The 20,403-nt window shown below is 39.5% G+C and overlaps 1 protein-coding gene across 7 annotated transcripts in view; it reads left to right on the top strand.

Moving 5' to 3' along the window:
- Positions 1 to 20,403, top strand: part of MARCHF1 (membrane associated ring-CH-type finger 1) — a 711,901-nt gene that overhangs the window by 592,596 nt on the left and 98,902 nt on the right. For all 7 annotated transcript variants that reach the window (XM_075930152.1, XM_075930153.1, XM_075930151.1 and 4 more), the window contains one exon: positions 6,889 to 6,939. In XM_075930152.1, the coding sequence (XP_075786267.1) occupies positions 6,889 to 6,939 (51 nt within the window). The remainder of the gene's footprint in view (positions 1 to 6,888; positions 6,940 to 20,403) is intronic.

Below are 20,403 nucleotides of genomic sequence, written 5' to 3'. Positions count from 1 at the left end.
ACTTTTTGATGATCTTTGTTGATTTGTATCCTACTTTACAAAAATGTCCGTTTACCTTAATAGAACTATTTGTGAAGTAAGTTGGGTACTATTCAATGTAAAATTATCAGGTTCTTACCCACAGTTGGGTTGGTGTTAATTTGGCACTAGTTTTGCCTTCCGTAGTTGCAGTGTAGATTTACTTGTTGGCTACATCTACACTGGCATGAATTGCCGAAAATGCTTTTAACGGAAAAGTTTTCCGTTAAAAGCATTTCCGCAAAAGCACTTTTTGTGGAAAAGCGTCCGTGGCCAATCTAGACGCGGTTTTCTGCAAAAAAGCCCCGATCGCCATTTTTGCCATCAGGGCTTTTTTTTGCAGAAAACAGTACTATGCTGTCTACACTGGCCCTTTTGGGCAAAAGTCTTTCGGAAAAAGACTTTTGCCCAAACGGGAGCAGCATACTTTTTCCAGAAAATCACTGACGATCTTACATGATATCATCAGTGCTTTTCCGGAAATTCAAGTGGCCAGTGTAGACAGCTGGCAAGTTTTTCCGCAAAATCACATGATTTTGCAGAAAAACTTGCCAGTCTAGACACAGCCATTGAGTAAATGCTGTTCCCTGAAATAGCTATCTGCAGAATACAACTCTATCAAAACTGATAGGTGCGAAATTAGATGTGTTGATAGTTATATGCTGCAGATACAGTATTGCCACAAAATAGTCTTCCTTGCATTTTAACAAATCCTGTGGCTCCTGGGTCCTCCACAGACAAGTGGTAAGGGACTGGGGAATCTCTACACGTGTGTCTCAGTCTTAAGCCCATGTTTACTGAATTGGTTGGAAATATTTGTGCTTTGTTTCATAAATATATACCAAGCAGATTGATAATACGCAGCAGCATTCAGCTTGTGTAATATGGAAGAGAGTGCAGATTTTGGGGAGGGTCCAGAGAATCCTGCTCTGGAATTTTTGGAAAAATATCTGCCATATGGTGCAGCTTCAGTCATACCAAAAGGAAAAATATTTACTCTTCAATTTCTTTGAGCTCCATGGGCTAACACTAGATGAGGGTAATCTCTCTGTGGCAAGGCCATCAGCCCATTTGTTCTTCCATTTTATTCAACTTCTAAGACTGGGATTCCTGAGATTCCCCCTTCAGCTCATCCCTGAATATACCAACTTTATCTAAATTCACAGGAATACATCACATACAAACCATGTACACTGGGCCATCTGATTCATGTTACTCACAAGCTATAAGAGTAAACCAGAAAAGCATTGTAGGTGTATTCTTCTCAAAAATGTGTGGAGAAGGGTAAAGTGGAGGGTCTAAATCAGATCATGTAAGTATCTGTGAGGTTAAGTAAAGCAACCCTGAGTCTTCATGTTTGTGGTGTTTAGGCAGATAGATTCCAAAATATGAATATATCTGCTTTGCAGCTTTAATTTTGGGCAGCTAATAGTTCTTATATATAGATGGGGTCTTAAAAAGTTACCTTAGGCAATCACTATTATTAGTTATTATTTTTTGTGCTGACAATTTGCTATGTGAGATACAGAAAAATTAAGCAAATAGACTTAAAGAATGACAGTTTTTATAGTTATAGGCCAATGCACTTGAATAGTACTGCTATAAGCTGTAGTATTTTGAGACACTATTTTTAAATACTGTGGTTTATGAAGTTTCAAAACAGGTTATTTTAAAAAATTCACACTCTCTACTGTTGTTTTCATTTGATTTGAAAGTGAAAATACCAACTATCTTTTGTGGAAGGTTATCCTTAGAAAAATCTTATTCTTTATGTAAGTCTCCCATGAAAGCTTGTTATTTTGAGATTTCCAATATCAGTTCTAGATCAATGTCAGATGAGTTCAGGTTTCAGATAATCATCAGATAGTTAGACGTTTATACCCAAACTGAACTTCTAAACTTGTAAGTAATAATTAAGGATGAATAAACCTCTAATGTTGAAGTCAGAAAACTGTGTATTTCATTTATGGAAAAAGTAAAAATAACTTCTGTTTTTTTAATTAAGATTCATTGAGGTGTAAATGATTTTTGAAATGATGCAAGCTGATTTAGGGTTATGGTGAATGTGAATAATAACTAATTACAGGACATATTTCTTAGTATGGTGCACTTGAAGGTAGTAAGAGTTGTAAGCAAAATGCTGAATAGCGCAGAAAAAAACTTTCTTGAAGAACTAATAGGTTAAATTTGTGGTATTTTTGATGGCCACAGTTCTTTCTATTCTTTGCCTTCTTTTCCTATGCTAGAAAAGGAGCTAAGGTTCTGACAGACGTAGGCCAATTAGTTCACATTCAGATGAGACACTGTAATGGCTTATAGACCTAGAACTCCATCTGTAGAATGTAGCTGTGCATGTACAAGAGAGACCTGTTGAGACTGCAGACCCAGTGCCATCTGTAACGTATATCTTTATAGCTAAACAGAGCTTTCATTAGAAGTAATTTAAAAGGTATATTTAACATAATTCTAGGGCATGAGTATTAATTTTTTCTATATCAAAAAATCCTGAGAATTTGTTCTCAGTCTACCAATACTTCACACAGTTTTGGAAGTACTTTACTATTTTTAGTAAATGCCCTTTACTATTTTTATCTACTGAGGTGAACTCCTACATCATTTAGAGAGGTCTTTCTTGCTATATCATAACTTATTTTTACAAGAAAATGAGCCTAAATGGAGACCTCAACTTTTTCCCTACAGTTTACAATTTTACTCATTATTTGGAGTATCATGGTCAAGAATGCAGCTTTCCCACTATAGCTATCTGTGGAGGTAACATAATCCTAGACACATCGAGAGGATGGATGTTACAGAACCTATTGAGTGTTTTCATTAATATTCCTGCATGAATTTCCTAATAGAAATACTTAACCATTGTCCTAATGTGACCAGCCCAGGGAGCAACCATGTTTGAAATATTTTTTAAGGAACTTCTGTACAGCTGAGTCTGTTGCTACTAGAATGATCTCCCCAAGAGTTCCTTAAGTTAATGTTTTCTTTAATAACTTAAGCTTGTACATGTTAGAAATTAAAACAGTTCTTTGAGTAATTGTATTTTTAAGTCAAATTTTGATATTTCATTGAAGCACATATTGCCAATGCTCACGATGTATATGCTTTCTTACCTTGTGGTCCAAGATCTGTCCATTTTTTTGGACTCAACATTTTGAAAGAGAGGGTATTCAGGAGGTATGCGCAGCCTTATTTATTTATTTTTTTTTACTTTTACCTTGATGGGTTATTTCAAATGTAAAAATAATTCAAAAGAGCTTTAAAAGTATTCATTAAATCCTGTTTCTTGTGTTATGACCTTTGTGTATCTCAGGTCTAAGTAATATCTACTTTGAATAAATTTCAGAATATTCAAATTTCTGCAACTAAAATATTGCTTTCCAAAGGCTTGGGGCTCACTATACTTTTCTCTACTGCTAAATCTTATCCTTTCCTTTGTGAGGTTGCATCAGTCTTCCTTTCTGTCATCCTCTTTGGAAAAAGATAACAGTAGATTAAAACAAAAAACAGTCATGCCAAAAAACACTTTTCAGTTTTGTGTGTGTGTGCACGCACACAGTTTCCCAAAAAATATAAAAGCTACATTTAACATAAAATAACTTAAACTATGTTTACTGAGAAATGATGACCTTAAGAGATACCAAAACCATATATTCAGAGTAATTTTCGCACCATTATCATAGGCATCATGGCAAAGGAAAGTTCTGAGGAGGTAACGGAAGGTGGACAATGAGAGAACCTGGCACATATTTTGGGGAAGCCTCTTCCAAACATGAAGGGCAACATGGGAGGGAAGCATATTTGTTTGAAGTCTTAATGGGTGGGTGACGGAGGCTGGCATTATGGGCTGATTGGAGGCAAGCAGTAGCAGCTATTGGATAGTGAATGAGAAATGATAGCTAGGGCAAGGATAGACTTAGAAGGGTTTTGAAAAGTGAAGAAACCCCTTGTGTTTGGTGTGATAGAGAAAAGGAAGCCAGGAGAGGGATGCAAACAAAGAAGTGGCATGGTCAAATCAATGAGCTAGGAAAATGGTCTTTGCTGCACCATTTTGAATAGATAAGAGTGGTGCAATATTACATTTGTTTAGGGACAGAAAGAAGATATTGCAGTAATAAAGATGTAAAATGATGAGAGCCTGGGCAAGGGTTTTAGCCTTGTGGTTGGTTAAGGAAAACTACATGTTCAAGATCATGTAAAAAGAATCTGCATCTTTTATATGTAGCCTGGATGTGAGAACTCAGTGTTCAGAGTCAATGATGATACTCAAGGTATGGGTCCAAGTGACAGGTGAAATGCTGGTATTGTCTTCAGTATTAGAGAAAAAAGGTAGTGAAGAAGGTTTGTGGAGGAAGATTAGGAGAGCTACATTAGCTGTGCTGAACTTGAGCTGATATCTAGAGTAGAGAGGCAGATCTGTGAATCTTACATAGAAATGGTAGCTGAATTTTAGTTTGTGGATGAGATTATGCAATGATAATACAGAGAGAAAGAGACCAAGGACAAAGCCCTGTAGAGTCCCAACAGAAAACTGGAAGGGCCATAAGGAGGATTCTCTGAAGGATGAAGAAATGTTTAGAGAAGTAGGAGGAGAATCATGGGAGGACAAAAATTTCAAAAGGAGCAGGGCATGGTCAGCGTCACCAAAGATAGTCGATAGTGAACTATCAGGTGAACTATATCTTAGCTGTGGCTAGAGAGGGAGAGATTTGGGAGAATGGTTTCATTGGAGTGCCAAGGGGAAGAAGCTGGGTTGGAGAGGGTCTAGAATGTAATTTAAGAGAGAGAACTCCAGGAACACAGGTTTAGTTTCCTTAAGACATCACTCTGTAAAAGCTTAGTGTTAAATTATTGAATTCCATTAAGTAGTAATTTACCATTGATATTATAGAATAATAAAATATCATAAATGTTGCTGTATGGATCTTTTTATTGTAGGTCTCTCAAGAGATAATGCTGCAGTTTTGTAATTGATATAATATGCTTTAAAAGCCATTTGTTTTGAATTTTTTAAAAGAGAGCAAACAAGTTTACACTTTTTAAAGCACTTTACTGACGTTAACTAATTCATGCTCTGAAGTCTTATAAATTTGTCAGATATTAACACTGTTTTTATTACAAGAGTCATATTAGGGAGAATATGATAATATACTTTCCTAATGTATGGAAATAAGAATAAAAATTAATGCTTGAACTTATGGTTTTTTCTTTTATTATAGCCTTTAAATGTAAAATGATTTCAAGAGTACAGAAAAATGTGACCTGTTTGGTTTTTCCCCAGCAAAAATGGCTCTTCATCGAAAGGGAATAATTCCTTCAACAAGAAAACATATTTCAAGAAACAAAACCCTTAATTTTTAAATTCAGCTTCAAGATTACACATGCTGTAAAAGCAGGAGTAATTTAAGAGCAAATTTATATAGTGAATGCTCTTAATTTACCTTTTCAGGGTAATAATATTCTGTTTTGCAAGACAAGTTGAAAGCTTTCCAAGGAAAACTTCACATTTGTTAAATTATAATTGAAAATTAAGTAATAGATGTGTTCACTTATTTCAGAATACCTCAATAGCATTGGGAACATGTTTAACACCGTCAAATACAGCACAAAAATGTTCATGTTACTTCACCAAACTGGAATTTGACTAGATTTGAGGCCCAAATTCAGAACATTAGCACAAACTCAGAAAATCAGCATTCTCTGGGGAACAAAGAGAAGGATGAGCTCATTTCATTGTAGTGTAATAGATTTCTATAGAGGAGCTTCCTTTCCAGTCAATAGAAACTTTCTGATTGGAAATTAAATGTGAGCAGTCTGTGTTATCAGAAACAGCGTTTAGCATTTTGCACTGTGGCAGCAATTAAGACCAAACAACTTCTTTTTAAAAATGATTTCAGACTTTTCCTCTCCAAAATTGTCCAAGAATTGAAAGATTGTGCAAAGCCACTCTAGGACAACATCTATTTAATTATGTACAATGCTGGGATATATTTTGAATCACTTCTCTTTATTCAAGTAAAATTAGGTCTCAAATTGAAGAACACATTTTAATGAAGTGGTCAAGCCACCATATTTATCTGAAAACTGGAAAAAAAAATCTAGAGTGAACACTATGAAAACCTACATGAATAGTGCCTGGTTCAAATCCAGCTCTTCCAGGAAGCAATAGTTACCAGAATCGATCCTGTTTGTTACCTGTATTTCTCACCAGCGCTTGAGTCCACTATCTGGGGTGATAAAAAAAAAAGCATAGATTGTGATCTCTGTAAAATATTCGTCAACTGTATGAGTTCTGTGCTTCAAAATAAAATGCTTAGAAGTGGGAGAGCCAGATTTGAGAAGGCGTCTTCCATCAGACTAAATGAAGTATTAAGGAATGTCAGAAGTATTATTGCTGCACAGGTAATTGAACCAGTGTAGCCCTTATCCTGTGACTTATCTGCAAATGCAATTTGATTTATTAGTAATCATTCAACAAACACTTTGGGCTACTACCTATAAACATATATAGCATTTGTGAACTATTTACCATCACAATTTGTTGTTCATAATGTGGGATTCATCATTTAAGCTACATGTTGTTGCCATTTCTTCTCTGTAAAATGGATTGACATTTCATAAACAGAGATCAGTGTGAATATTGAATGCCTATATTTGTGCACAACATCATTTTATTCACATGTGGATAGGGGTGCTGACATGAATTGCTCCCCAACATAATGCATATTCAACCCCCTTCATTCAAGTGTTTATGGGAAAAGAAACAATGAAATTTAAAGAGTTCAGTTTCTTCTCTGTCTGAGTTCGTAGAGTCTGGGTTGCCTCTAATTCAGTAATTCATCCAATTTTGTTTTCTAGAATGACAAATCCCCAGGGCGCTCTACAAGTCGATCAAGTAACATTTCAAAGGTAAGTGGAATATGTTAACTTATTTACTTTTGTATAGAATTCTATGTCACATCAATTTATTAAAGGTAATGCACTTCCCAGATATCCATAGTCTGACATTTTATTTGCACTTTACCAGTTTGTAATTTTAGACTGCCTGGTGTTTTCATTGCTATGTAAAACACATGTTAAAATATAAAACTTTTTTTTCCATTACTCAGTAAAATATCTTTGAGAAATAAGCTGCCATCTTCCGTCTAAGGCAGAATTATTTCTTGCTCAATTCTAAAATGATAGCACTGTGGATTGCAATATGTTGCAGTTACAATTGTATCTGAGTTTGCAATATGAATCCCAGCTACAGGTATTTACCACTCACCAGAAATGGGCCAAAATTAGAATCTGAGATCTCTTTCAATTTTGGAAAGGCAGACTTCAGTACATTGGTTTTAGACACTCTTACGGTTTTAGCTCAAATGTGGCTGAAATTTCTTGTCCAAAATGGCAGAAAAAGAGCTAAAACTCATGAGAGCAATTCCAAAGGCCTTGGCACCCTGGAAGATAAATCCAAATAGTAACCATTACCTAACTTCCAGTCCCTTCCTATACCTGATCCAGATCCAGATCTGAATACTGTCTGTAGTCCTTCTCGAACAAACATGTATAGCATGTTGGACCCTGCCATAAAAGGTTTTATTCCATAGCAAAAATTAATTTTAAAACACTCATGCTAGTTATTTTGTAAGTTATATGACAACAGTTCAAAGAAATACAGGCAGTCCCCGGATTACGTACAAGATAGGGACTGTAGGTTTGTTCTTAAGTTGAATCTGTATGTAAGTCGGAACTGGCATCCAGATTCAGCCGCTGCTGAAACTGATCAGTTTCAACAGCGGCTGAATCTGGACACCAGTTCCGACTTACATACAGATTCAACTTAAGAACCCCAGGCATCCCCAAGTCAGCTGCTGCTGAAACTGATCAGCAGCTGATTCCAGGAAGCCCAGGGCGGAGCAACTCTGCCTCGGGCTTCGTGTAGTCAGCCGCTGGTCAGTTTCAGCAGCGGCTGACTTGGGGATGCCTAGGGCAGAGCAGCTGGGGTGCTACTGGGTTGGTCCGGGTTGGTCCAATAGCGCCAAGGAGCGGTGTTGCGGGACCAACCGGCAGCGCCCCACCTGTTCTACCACAGGCCCCGGGCTTTGCTACGCGTCTCCCTGGTCTGCTGGGGGGGGCACTAGCTGCGTCCCCCCCCCAGCAGACCAGGGAGACGTGGAGCAAAGCGGCGGAGGACCCAGGCCAGACCCGCGGCGCTTCCAGCTGATCTGGAAGCGCCGTGGGTCTGGCCCGGGTCCTCCGCCACTTTGCTGAGCGTCTCCCTGGTGTGCAGACCAGGGAGACGCTCAGCAAAGCGGCGGAGGACCCAGGGCTGGACCCGCGGCGCTTCCAGATGATCTAGAAGCGCCACGGGTCCGCCCCGGGTCCTCCGCCGCTTTGCTCCGCGTCTCCCTGGTCTGCTGGCTCCCCCAGCAGACCAGGGAGACGGGGAGCAGCTTTTCTCGCCCCGGAGGAGGCGGGCGGCGGGACCAGGCGTCCCACCGCTCCAGTCCTCCGGGGCGAGAAAGTCCCCGTTCGTAACTGTGGATCAGACATAAGTCGGATCCACGTAACTCGGGGACTGCCTGTAAGAGTTTAAAAGTTTTTCTGCTCTTGTATAACAAAACTATGGCTTTGCTAAAACCACAGTAGTGTATTGTATGATCTAGTCTCTTGTTTCTTCCAGGATTTTTTAAATGACTCTTATCACAAATTCATTTTAGTGAGTTTAATTATAGATTTATATGAAAGCAGAAAGTAATATGTTATATTCCATTGTATAATTATCAATATCTGTTCTTAGCCAGTGGGAGCACGAACAGTGAATTGGGTAAACATCATACAATATCAAAATTAGTGGAGTAGAAAAATGCATATTTACAGACTGTGTGTCCTATGGGAAGGAGTTAGAATTGTATATAAAATATTGGATCTATATTTGATATAATTTATCTGATGTAAAGCTGATGGAGTTCAAATGATGTAATCAGATTTCTTCTTGATTTACATTGCTATAACTGAAATCAAAATCAGTAAAATCAGGTAACAACACTAACTTTGTAACAAAGAGAGCTGATAAGCCTTGGCTAGACATGGGCTTGTGTAAGGTGTATTTGCAAAATCATACATTATTAAGCAGTATGGCAGGCATTATTCCTTTTATTTGCATTATTAAATACAAATAAAAAGAGATCCACTAATTACAATATTGATCTCCCATGGTTCAGCAAATTCTCTGATTTGGTTATCAGGTCCTGAGTATGCTGAACTAGAGAGATTCAACGTGCATTATTAAAAACAAAACTTTGTATTTCTAGAGACTTTCCATCTGAGGAACTCAAAGCATTTTACAAGCATTTAATTAAGCCTCACAGGACCCTGATACAGTTCATCACTGGTCCTTTTACTTTAGCCAATGGTGGGAGATAAAGGTATGACAGACTAAAGGCTTAAAGTCTGAAGCTCAGTTTTGAATTTACGGGCTTTTCTTGGTGGGTCTCTCACAACATTAAAGTTATTAAGCCATTGGGTTGTCATATGTAATTGTTTGTGTTATATGAGACTTTTAAAAACATAACAGAAAGGTGCCATGGAAGCAGATTAGAAGAGAGACAAAACTGCCTTTTGAGCCAATACCTACATATGTTGTTTGGACAGTGTGAGGGAGTCTTAATACTTTAAGGGAATTGGTGCAAGGAAATAAGTAAATAAAACATAAAAACCATGCTTACGCTTATCAGCATTACCAATGCTTCCACTGCTTACTAGACTCTTAGAAGACATTTGGAGGTAAATAAGAGCTAAATAACAGCACAGAATACTGAGAGCAGGACTGGCAGCTATAAACAAACTTTATGCACGAAACCTGGCCACACCCATGGTAAGTGGTCACCTGGCTAACTAAAATCATGCCAGACCACAGATGTTGCTAGACCAGAGTGCTGGACTAGGGAGGTTCAACTTGTAATAGTAAAGACCTATCTCTGGTACCTCTCATGACAGGAGACTGTCGATAACAGACACCCTTGGTTCTGGCAGGGAAATTACAGATATGTATGTGTTGGTCCTAACTCTGAATCCCTCACTTGTTAATTTTTGTCAGATTCTTAATATATGTGAATATAGTGATATGTGTGTGAAATTTAATGGTGTCATAATGGATGGACCCAAATTGAAACTTCAGACATAAGGAGCTTTGGGAAATTTTGGATTTAAATGTCTTATGTCACTCTCCTACTACTACTGCTGAACTAAACTCAAAATCTTAAAACCCCCAGACCTTAGGAGGATTCAGAGATCGTAGTTCGGTGCCTTCATAATTTTGAGCCTGGTTGAACATAAGAACCACCATACTGAGTCAGACCAATGGTCCTTCCAGCTCAGTATCCTGTCTCTCGACAGTGGCCAATACCAGATGCCCCAGAGGGAGAGGACACAACAGGCAATCCTCACATGATCTCTGCCCTGTCTCCCACCTCCGGAGAAACAGAGGCTAGGGACACCATTCCTGCCCATCCTGGCTGTAATAATGGTTTGTTATAATAATGGTAAATCTATGAAGATTCACAAAACATCCTTGTCTGTTTTTCTGACAGTGTCAAAATACACAAAATTACTTTTAAATTATGACAAAGACCCAGCATCAGTGGTTTATAAATACTCAGTGAGGGACTGTAGAAATATATACACTCATCCTTAACATATGTTGTATCAGCTACTAACATTTCTCTTCAAGTGACCTCTCTTTTTCTGGATGATGTCCTTTTAAAAATTGTGCGCACAGCTTACAAATTGACTGTTACAATGGAAAATTATCTGGACTTGCCCTTTCATAGACTGTCTCCTGTTCATCTGTAGCATGATGTCACTCCATTTGACAAGGTACCTTATATATTCCTGTTATAGGGACTTTCATATACTGGAGTATACTTGGCAGAGGATACAGTGTTTCCAAATGAATGTTTTGCTACTGAAAACGTTTTAAAAAGAAAATACATAGTTTTTAGTAGGGCTGTTAAGTGATTAAAATTAATTAATTATGATTAATTGCACTGTTAATAATAGAATACCATTTATTTAAATATTTCAGATATTTTCTACATTTTCAAATACATTGATTTCTGTTACAACACAGAGTTTACAATGCTTACTTTATTTTTGTATTACAAATATTTGCACTGTAAAAAACAAAAGAAATGGTATTTTCTGAATGCCTAATACAAGTACTGTAGAGCAATCTCTTTTTCATGAAAGTGCAACTTACAAATGTAGAATTATGTACAAAAACCCCTGCATTCAAAAATAAAACAATGTAAACTTTATAGCCTATAGATCCAATCAGTCCTACTTCTTGTTCAGTCTCTCAGATGAACAAGCATGTTTACATTTGCAGGAGATACTGCAGCCTGTTTCTTCTTTACAACATCACCTGAACATGAGAACAGGTGTTTGCATGGCATTGGTGTTGCTGGCAATGCAGTGCAAAATATTTACATGCCAGATGCGCTAAAGATTCGTATGTCCCTTGATGCTTCAACCACCATTCCAGAGGACGTGTTCATGCTCATGATGGGTTCTCCTCGATGATGATCCAAAGCAGTGCAGACTGATGCTTATTCATTTTCATCATCTGAGTAAGATGCCACTAGCAGAAGGTTGATTTTCTCTTCTGGTTGTCAAGTCCTGTAGTTTCCACACTGAACGTTGCTCTGTTAAGACTTCTGGAAGCATGCTCCACACCTCATCCCTCTCTGATTTTGGAAGGCACTTCAGATTCGTAAATGTTAGTTTGAGTGTTGTATCTGTCTTTAGAAACCGTATATTGGTAGCTTCTTTGAGTTTTGTCAAATCTGCAGTGAAAGTGTTCTTAAAACAACATGTGCTGGAATATCCTCTCATCGTAGGCTGCTATAACATGAGATATAGGGTAGAATGTAGGTAAAACAGAACAGGAGACAAACAATTCTCACCCAAGGAGTTCAATCACAAATTTAATACGTTCATTATTTTTTCACAAGCAAAATCAGAATGGAAGCATGTCTTCTGGAGTGGTGGCCAACGAATGAAGAGGCATATGACTCTGAAATACATTAATATCTTGCAATACTAGCTACAACAGTGTCATGTGAATTCCTGTTCTCACTTCCAGGTGACATTGTAAACAAGAAGCAGGCAGCATTATCTCCTTTATTTATATATATAAACTTATTTGTCTGAGTGATTGGCTGAACAATAAGTAGGACCAATTGGGCTTGTAGGCTCAAAGGTTTTATACTGTTTTATTTTTGAGAGCAGTCATGCAACAAAAACACAACATATGTAAGTTGTGCTTTCATGGGAAAGAAATTGCACCACTTACTATACTTGTATTGGGTAAACTTCCCTTTATCATTTTTACAGTGGAAATATTTGTAAAAAATTATATAAAGTGAGCACTGCAAACTTTGTATTGTGTTGTAATTGAAATGGATGTATTTGAAAATGCAGAAAAACATCCACAAATAATTAAATTAAATTGTTGTTCTATTGTTTAACAGTCCAAGTAATGGTGATTTTTTTAAATCGTGATTCATTTTTTAAATTAATTGTGTGACTTAAATGCAATTAATTGATAGCCCTTGTTTTAGATTAGTAAAGTGTGGTTCAAAACCTGTTATGATTGAAATAAAATTATTCCCAAAACATCATAGTTGTGCAGACACTTTCTAGGCATATTATTTTCCTAGAGCAACATTTAAAAAATCAAGAATATTTTCATTAAGGTGATCCTGTACCCATCAAAGTCATTTGGAAAGTTCCCATTGACTTCACTGGTGCAGGACCAAACTTTGTCTTTATTTAGTTATAAAAAATACAGTATTGAAGTATGTTACTTTTATTCTACAGATTTCTGTCCATAGTATTTCTGTAGAAGTGAGGTGGAGAGAGACAAAGAAAGGGATAACTATATCTGATCTAAAAACCAATAGAAAGATTCTCATTGATATCAGTAGATTTCCAATCATACCCTACCTGAGATTCAGAATATCAAACATTTAGCAAATACAGATTTATATTTCACTTTCTCTGGACTAATCAAATAACTTCTTCAAAGTTGCATCTTCTTAGAGGTTGCCAAGAATTATTTTTTAACATTGAAAGTATCTGCTGAAAAGTAAAGTGAAATTAATAAATAGTGATTGTGATGGAAATGCTTCCCAATGAACTTGAGTGGAGTCCTGATCCCTACTGTAGGAGTGGTTTATTCAGCTGAATGAACGGCAGTATCTTAGTAATACAATAAATTTGTTGTTATTGTTTAAGTATTCAGCAAAATACATTTACGTGCCATTGGTATTTGGATTATATGCTCTAAAAATCACTGTGTGGACAGACTGCAGCTTGGGCTGGAGTTTGGGCTCTGAAGCATAGGGTTTGGTGGTGGGGTTTGCTCTTCAGAGCTTGAGTTCCAGTCCAAGCTGCAACATCTAAACACCATCTTAAGTAGGGATGTTAAAATGCATTTATTAAGGTACATATGTAACCGCCACTCCCTACCCCCTTGCTACTTCATCTGTATTGGTAACAGTTCCATATACTTTTAAATTCACTAAATTCTCTCACATTCTTTTCAATTTGAAGCAAAGATGAGTTATGGGACTTTAAAAATATTTTCCTTATTTTACATATGAATTCCCCATAAGAATTTGCACACTGAAGTACTTTAGCCAAGCTATAGGAAAAAGTTTTATTCATTAGAAGTTGATTGTTGTTCCATTATATTTACTTGTGGTGATTCATGGTTCATACAAAAATCAAAACAATAGAGATGTTGGTTAATATGTGGCTGATAATAAAATAGATTTTGGGAGCAGTGTCAATACAGGCAGTCCCCGAGTTACGCGGATCCGACTTATGTCGGATCCGCACTTACGAACGGTGCTTTTTCGCCCCGGAGCTCGCAGGCAGCGGGACCGCCCAGAGCGCAGCGGTCCCGCCACCTCGACCTCCGGGGCGAGAAAAGCTGCTCCGGATGCCCCTGGTCTGCTGGGGACCGTCTCCAGCAGACCAGGGACACCTGGAGCAAAGCCGCAGCAGCGGCGGGGTGCCGTGCCTCTGAGGCTTTGCTAGTGCCCCCCCCCCCCAGCAGACCAGGCTTTTGTTGTGGACCCTGGGGCAGAGCAGCTGGGGTGCTGCTGGTTGGTCCCGCAGCGCCGCTCTGGGCACTACTGGACCAACCAGGCAGCACCCCAGCTTCTATGCCCCAGGCGTCCTGATTCAGCCGCTGCTGGTCAGTTTCAGCAGCGGCTGAATCAGGACGCCTGGGGCAGAGCAGCTGGGGTGCTGCTGGGTGGGTCCAGTAGCGCCGAGGAGCGGCTGCGCTACTGGACCAACCCAGCAGCACCCCAGCTGCTCTTGCCCAGGCGTCCCCAAGTCAGCCGCTGCTGAAACTGACCAGCGCTGGGTACAGGAAGCCCAAGGCAGAGTTGCTGACTTGGGGACGCTTGGGGTTCTTAAGTTGAATCTGTATGTAAGTCAGAACTGGCAGTCAGTTTCAGCAGTGGCTGAATCTGGACGCCAGTTCCGACTTACATACAGATTCAACTTAAGAACAAACCTACAGTCCCTATCTTGTACGTAACCCGGGGACTGCCTGTACATGCAATGTGCATTTGACTCTAAAGGTCTCCTTGGAAAATGAAGTTGCTTTACTGGTAGTTGCTTTACAGCTTACAGACCTAGTGAATGAAGTTATCCAGAGGGCAGCTGCGGAGCAAACTTCACACAAATCAAACAACATGCTCAGTGCTGTGCTAGGTGAGACTTTTGCTGCAGGCCCGAGTAGTAGTGGACTCTGAGTTTTACTGGGTGCAAGAGCTAACTGAGATAATCTCATCTACTTTCTCCACTTCCCAGCAGAAGTAGAGCCTGCCGCCTTTTAAAACTCTTATGTCCTTCCAATCAGTTCTCCATTCCAGCTCCCCCTTGATGCCCTGGCCTTCCCCTACATAGGAGCACCTGCTGCTGCTGCGTCACCTCCACCTTTCCCCACCTGGAGCTCTGTGCTGATCTGTCATTCACAGAAGGAGTAGAGGAGAATTAATGAGGATGCCTGAAATGCAAGTACCACAGTAGTCTGTGCTGGCCAAAAAAGGAGTTACTACAGTTCCTGCATGAGTCCAGGCAAACGTGTGAGATTCCAGCTGGCTGAGTGGACGTGTAACAAGCTGCCAAATGCCTGAGTGTCTTGCACAATGAATAACATGTAGCAGTCCTGAAAACGGTTCAATTTAAAGAGGTTTATTTTGTGTAATAAAAGGCTACCAAAGAGCGAAGAACTGTTCACTTTCCTCCTTTGCTCCTATTAGTCAGTTTTCCATGTCATGACTATCCCATAATCTGAAAGGTGAAAAAAAGCCCAGTGAGGGCATGAAATGAAGGGCCACATTGTCAGCTGGTGACTGGTGTAAATTGTGATAGCACAATGAGTTCAATAAAGCGACACTGATTTATACTTGCTTTTGACCTGGCTCAAACTGTTTTAACTTTCTGTGATTTTTATAACTTCAGTGAGAGGTCTGGTGGAAGTTACACACTCTGTTCTACCTATTGTGAACATTCATTTTAAAAGAACAAACACCCTCTAGTTTTTCATATAGAGTAGGAGTGGGTAAGTACCATCTTGTAGGCTGGATCCAGTTCCCCAGGTTTGGCCTCTGCCACTATATTTATGTGCAGGTACAGGCGATTGTGGCCCTCATTGTATCCCATTTTATTGGTTAACCAATTAAACATTATTTTGGAGCACACACCTCCACACCAATCTCAGGCAGGGGCTGCTTCAGCCTGGCCCTATCCTTGGTGGACCTTGGCACATGGCAGGCAGGGGCTGCTTCAGGCCCACCATGGACAGAGGCTGCTCCATATGACCGGAGCAGTCCCTGTCTATGGTGGGTCCCCCAGGGGGTTGGAGCAGCCCCATGCTCATGGCAGGTGGGGAGCTGCTCCAGCCCCTACCTGTTAACAAGAACTGGTAAGCATAACCTGTTAAAGTAAAATGCAGGACAATGTAGCACTTTAAAGACTAACAAGATGGTTTATTAGATGATGAGCTTTCGTGGGCCAGACCCACTTCCTCAGATCAAATAGTGGAAGAAAGTAGTCACAACCATATATACCAAAGGATACAATTAAAAAATGAACAAATATGAAAAGGACAAATCACATTGCAGAACAGGAGGGGGATGCGGGGGAGGGGGGAGGGAAGGAAGGAAGGTAAGTGTCTGTGAATGGATGATATTAGAGGTAGGGAGAGTGGGATGTTTGTGAGTTAATGGTATTAGAGGTGATAATTGGGGAAACTGTCTTGGTAATGGGTGAGATAGTTCAAATGTTTGTTGAGTCCTTGTTGGCAAGTGTCAAATTTTAACATTTCTATCACTGTTAAAGTAGTGCTTATCGGTTAAGCAGTTAACCTTTCACATCCCTACCCTGGTATAGAGCTTAATCCTTGAAATTTAAAACAGTGATTATAGGCCACCTCCAGAAGTCTTGACTGAGTCTAAACTCAATCAGTAATAGAATGTGGGATTTTTCACCTTGTGACTTGTCTGTTCATATCTATCTCATGTAGGTGACAGATATTGGTTTCTCCCATCTGTGTATCGTTCTCCATACTACATAAGGTCCAGTTCCAAGCAGATGGATGTTCATACCAAAAGACTGCTTACCACAGTAGGCACCCTTTTGACAGGCTTACTAGAGAGTCCAAGAAGTTTTGTCTCTATTGTCTCCCCATAGTAAACTACAGCCACCAAGATGTAAACTCAACATTAGAGAACAGAAAGATGTAGAAAATGTTTTTGTGTTGTGGATTCAATACTAGCTGAGGTGATTGAAAACAACAGAAGCTGGTCTTTTTTCAGTGAAGGATCCAAGTCCCAGCTTTTGCTCTCCCCCCCCCCCCTTTTCTGGCACTTTCCAGCCCAGGCTAGTAACTATCATTAGATAAGGAGATAAATGAGCCATTTTTAATTGCAGTTGTTTATCAAACCCATGGAAATATCTGTTTTAAGATGAAAATTGTACTTTGGTTTTTGGAGGAGGGGATTGAAGAGGAAAAAATAGTTTTTATTTCATTTAAACCATTTTGCTCATTCATCTGTTTTCTTTCAGTGCAGTTTTTTTTTTAATTTGCGGAGTAGTACTCTGGGTGTAGCCTTTGAGTGTGTGTTAAACTTGTGAAGATGAATATAGTCTTATTGAATATAACCTTGAGTTGAATTCAACACCCAATTGACATCAGAAGCTAAGTATGGGATGCTTCCAGCCCACTCAGTTAGTCTCATTAGCACCAGCACTACAATTTACGGGTACTTCCTCCCCCCCCCCTTCTTTGTCTATTATAAATTGTGAGGTTCCTCCTTTTTTTCCTCCTCTCTGCTCATCTGAGGGAGTGGGTTTTCTTGCAGGCACTTCCTTTACCAAATTCAATGTCCATTCTCATCAATTTCACTGCCATAGGATTTGAGAACATGTGAATTTCACAGTTTCAATGTTTACATCTGATAATTCACAGTGGTGTAATGGTGGGGATCCTAACCCAAAAGAGGTTGTGGAGGGGTCACAAACAAAACTGTTGGGGAATTAGAGGGTTGTGGTGTTGCCATATTAACTACTGTGCCTCTGGGCAGCACCCCGGGGGTTTCCTGCAGCTGCAAGAGGTTTCTGGAGGTGGTGATGGGTCTGATCTCCTCTGTGCTTATGAAAGCACCCTAGCCAGGGGTTGCTAGCTGCTAGTACCTGCCAGGATAGCGAGGGGCAGGAGTTGTTCTTCCACTTCACAGCCACTCCCCAGGGGAAAACCAAACTTTTGGTATCTTACCTGTGATACTGGGAGCATCCTGCTGCCTTATCCTTGCCAGAGCCTTTCACTACTATATGTAGTGTGACTGCAAAATGCTTTTTACTGTGGTGTATAGGTACCCCATATGCTGCCACAAGAGGGCTATTCAAGTTGGTTAATATTCTTTTTAACCATAACAAAATAAAGTGAAAAGGCTGTGTTTCATTTCTGTAGCACTTCTAAAGGAGACCTAGTACAGGTAGCACACTAGATTTTTCTGTGTACTGGCAGTTGCCAGATACTAAGTACCACTAGCTGTTTTTGTGGATGAAGAAGGAAAGACTTCAAGTTGTTTTATTTTTCTATTACCTGTCATCTCAGGGAAGGGAACGCCTTGAAAATCAGTCATGCATAAAGATACTCAGTCCCTTTTGTCTCACTGAGATGAGTTTCAGTTCATTACTTGAATTTCTGTCTGAAGTACTGAGTCTCGTTACAGCTTGCAGACATTTAATGATTGAATGGAAAAGAATTATTAGGTCATTCACAGTGGGCACCAACTGTAGTTGCTTGTGCAAGTAATGACCAAGCTTATGCAAAGGATTGCATATAAACTAATAGGTATGCTTATAGAGATGCTGCCTTTTTTCATTTTAAGTACATTGGTTGCTATCTGAGCATGTGAGTTCAACTAGATTGCTCAGGTTCAAGTCAAGTCTAGAAGTAAAGAAAAGGTTCAAGGGGAAGGAAAGAGGAGAAATATTTTAAAGTGAGTTTATGAACATTTATTTTCAATATGAAACTTTTTATAATTTCATCAATTCCAGTTATCTGAATATGATACCGTTATGAATGAAAATGGATAAATGAACGGTAAGATGGATAGAAAGATGGCTAGAAGGCCAGGCCCTGCGGGTAGTGATCAATGGCTTGATGTCAGGATGGCGGTCGGTTTCTAGCAGAGTGCCCCAAGGTTTGGTTCTAGGACCAGTTTTGTTCAATATCTTTATTAATGATCTGGATGAGGGGATGGATTGCACCCTCAGCAAGCTTTCGGATGACACTAAGCTGGGGGGAGAGGTAGATATGCTTAAGGGCAGAGATAAGATCCAGAATGACTTAAACAAATTGGAGGATTGGGCCACAAGAAATCTGATGAGGTTCAACAGGGACAAGTGTAGAGTCCTGCACTTGGGACGGAAGAATCCCAAGCATAGTTACAAGCTGGGGACCAACCAATTAAGTAGTAGTTCTGCAGAAAAGGACCTGGGGGTTACAGTGGATGAGAAGCTGGATATGAGTCAACAGTGTGCCCTTGTAGCCAAGAAGACTAATGGCATATTAGGTTGCATTAAGAGGAGCATTGCCAGCAGATCCAGAGATGCCATTATTCCCCTTTATTCGGCTTTGGTGAGGCCACATCTGGAGTACTGTGTCCAGTTCTGGGCCCCCCACTTCAAAAAGGATGTGGACGCATTGGAGAAGGTCCAGCGGAGGGCAACCACAATGATTAGGGGGCTGGAGCATATGACTTATGAGGAGAGGCTGAGGGACTTAGGTCTGTTTTAGTCTGCAGAAGCGAAGAGTGAGGGGGGATTTGATAGCAGCCTTCAACTTCCTGAAGGAAGGTTCCAAAGAGGATGGAGAGAGGCTGTTCTCAGCAGTGACAGATGGTAGAACAAGGAGCAATGGTCTCAAGTTGTGGTGGGAGAGGTCCAGGTTGGATATTAGGAAAACTATTTCACTAGGAGGGTGGTGAACCACTGGAATGGGTTACCTAGGGAAGTAGTGGAGTCTCCATCCCTAGAGGTGTTTAAGTCTCGGCTTGACAAAGCCCTAGCCGGGTTGATTTAGTTGGAATTGGTCCTGCCTAGAGCAGGGGGCTGGACTTGATGACCTTCTGAGGTCTCTTTCAGTTCTATGATTCTATGATTTTCAGGATTAAAGGATATTAAAAAAAAAGACTAACTTTGAGTGTAAGAGACTGTGCCTTGAAGATACTACAAAATTCATGTTGTTGCTGCAATTCATTTGAAAATTTAACACAATCAAATTAGGATTGAATAAGGATTTGGAATGGTTCTCACTATAGTGGCAATTTTCCCTTTTTTGATATTCACACCTCCCTTGACTGAATTGGCCTCATTAACACTGGTCCTATACTTGATAAGTAACTCCCTTCTTTTGATATATATATATATATATATATATATATATATATATATATATATATATATATATATATATGCATATGCATACACTCACCTGCCTCTGTAATTGCTGCTCCATTTGATCTGATGAAGTGGGTTATATCCATAAAAGCTTATTCCCAAATAAATTTGTTACACTTTAAGGTTCCACAGGAGTCATTGTTTTTGCAAAGTAATGTGACTATCCTTCCGCGACTTCAAGATATGTTCTTTGGTTTCTGTAGTTGGGGGCACACTTTAAAGGAAGGAGGAGAGAAATCTGTGTTATGTTTTGAATTCTCTTTGTAAGGCAAGACCAAAAGAGTGCTGCTTTTTATATATGGATGTGTGGTACTTATAAGGTTAGGAGTGAGGAGA

Source organism: Pelodiscus sinensis, chromosome 5 (assembly GCF_049634645.1).
Source record: "Pelodiscus sinensis isolate JC-2024 chromosome 5, ASM4963464v1, whole genome shotgun sequence".
In the NCBI taxonomy this organism is placed as follows: Eukaryota; Metazoa; Chordata; order Testudines; family Trionychidae; genus Pelodiscus; species Pelodiscus sinensis.
The sequence above is the reverse complement of the archived record's forward strand: the minus strand, read 5'-3'. Positions and strand labels throughout refer to the sequence as shown.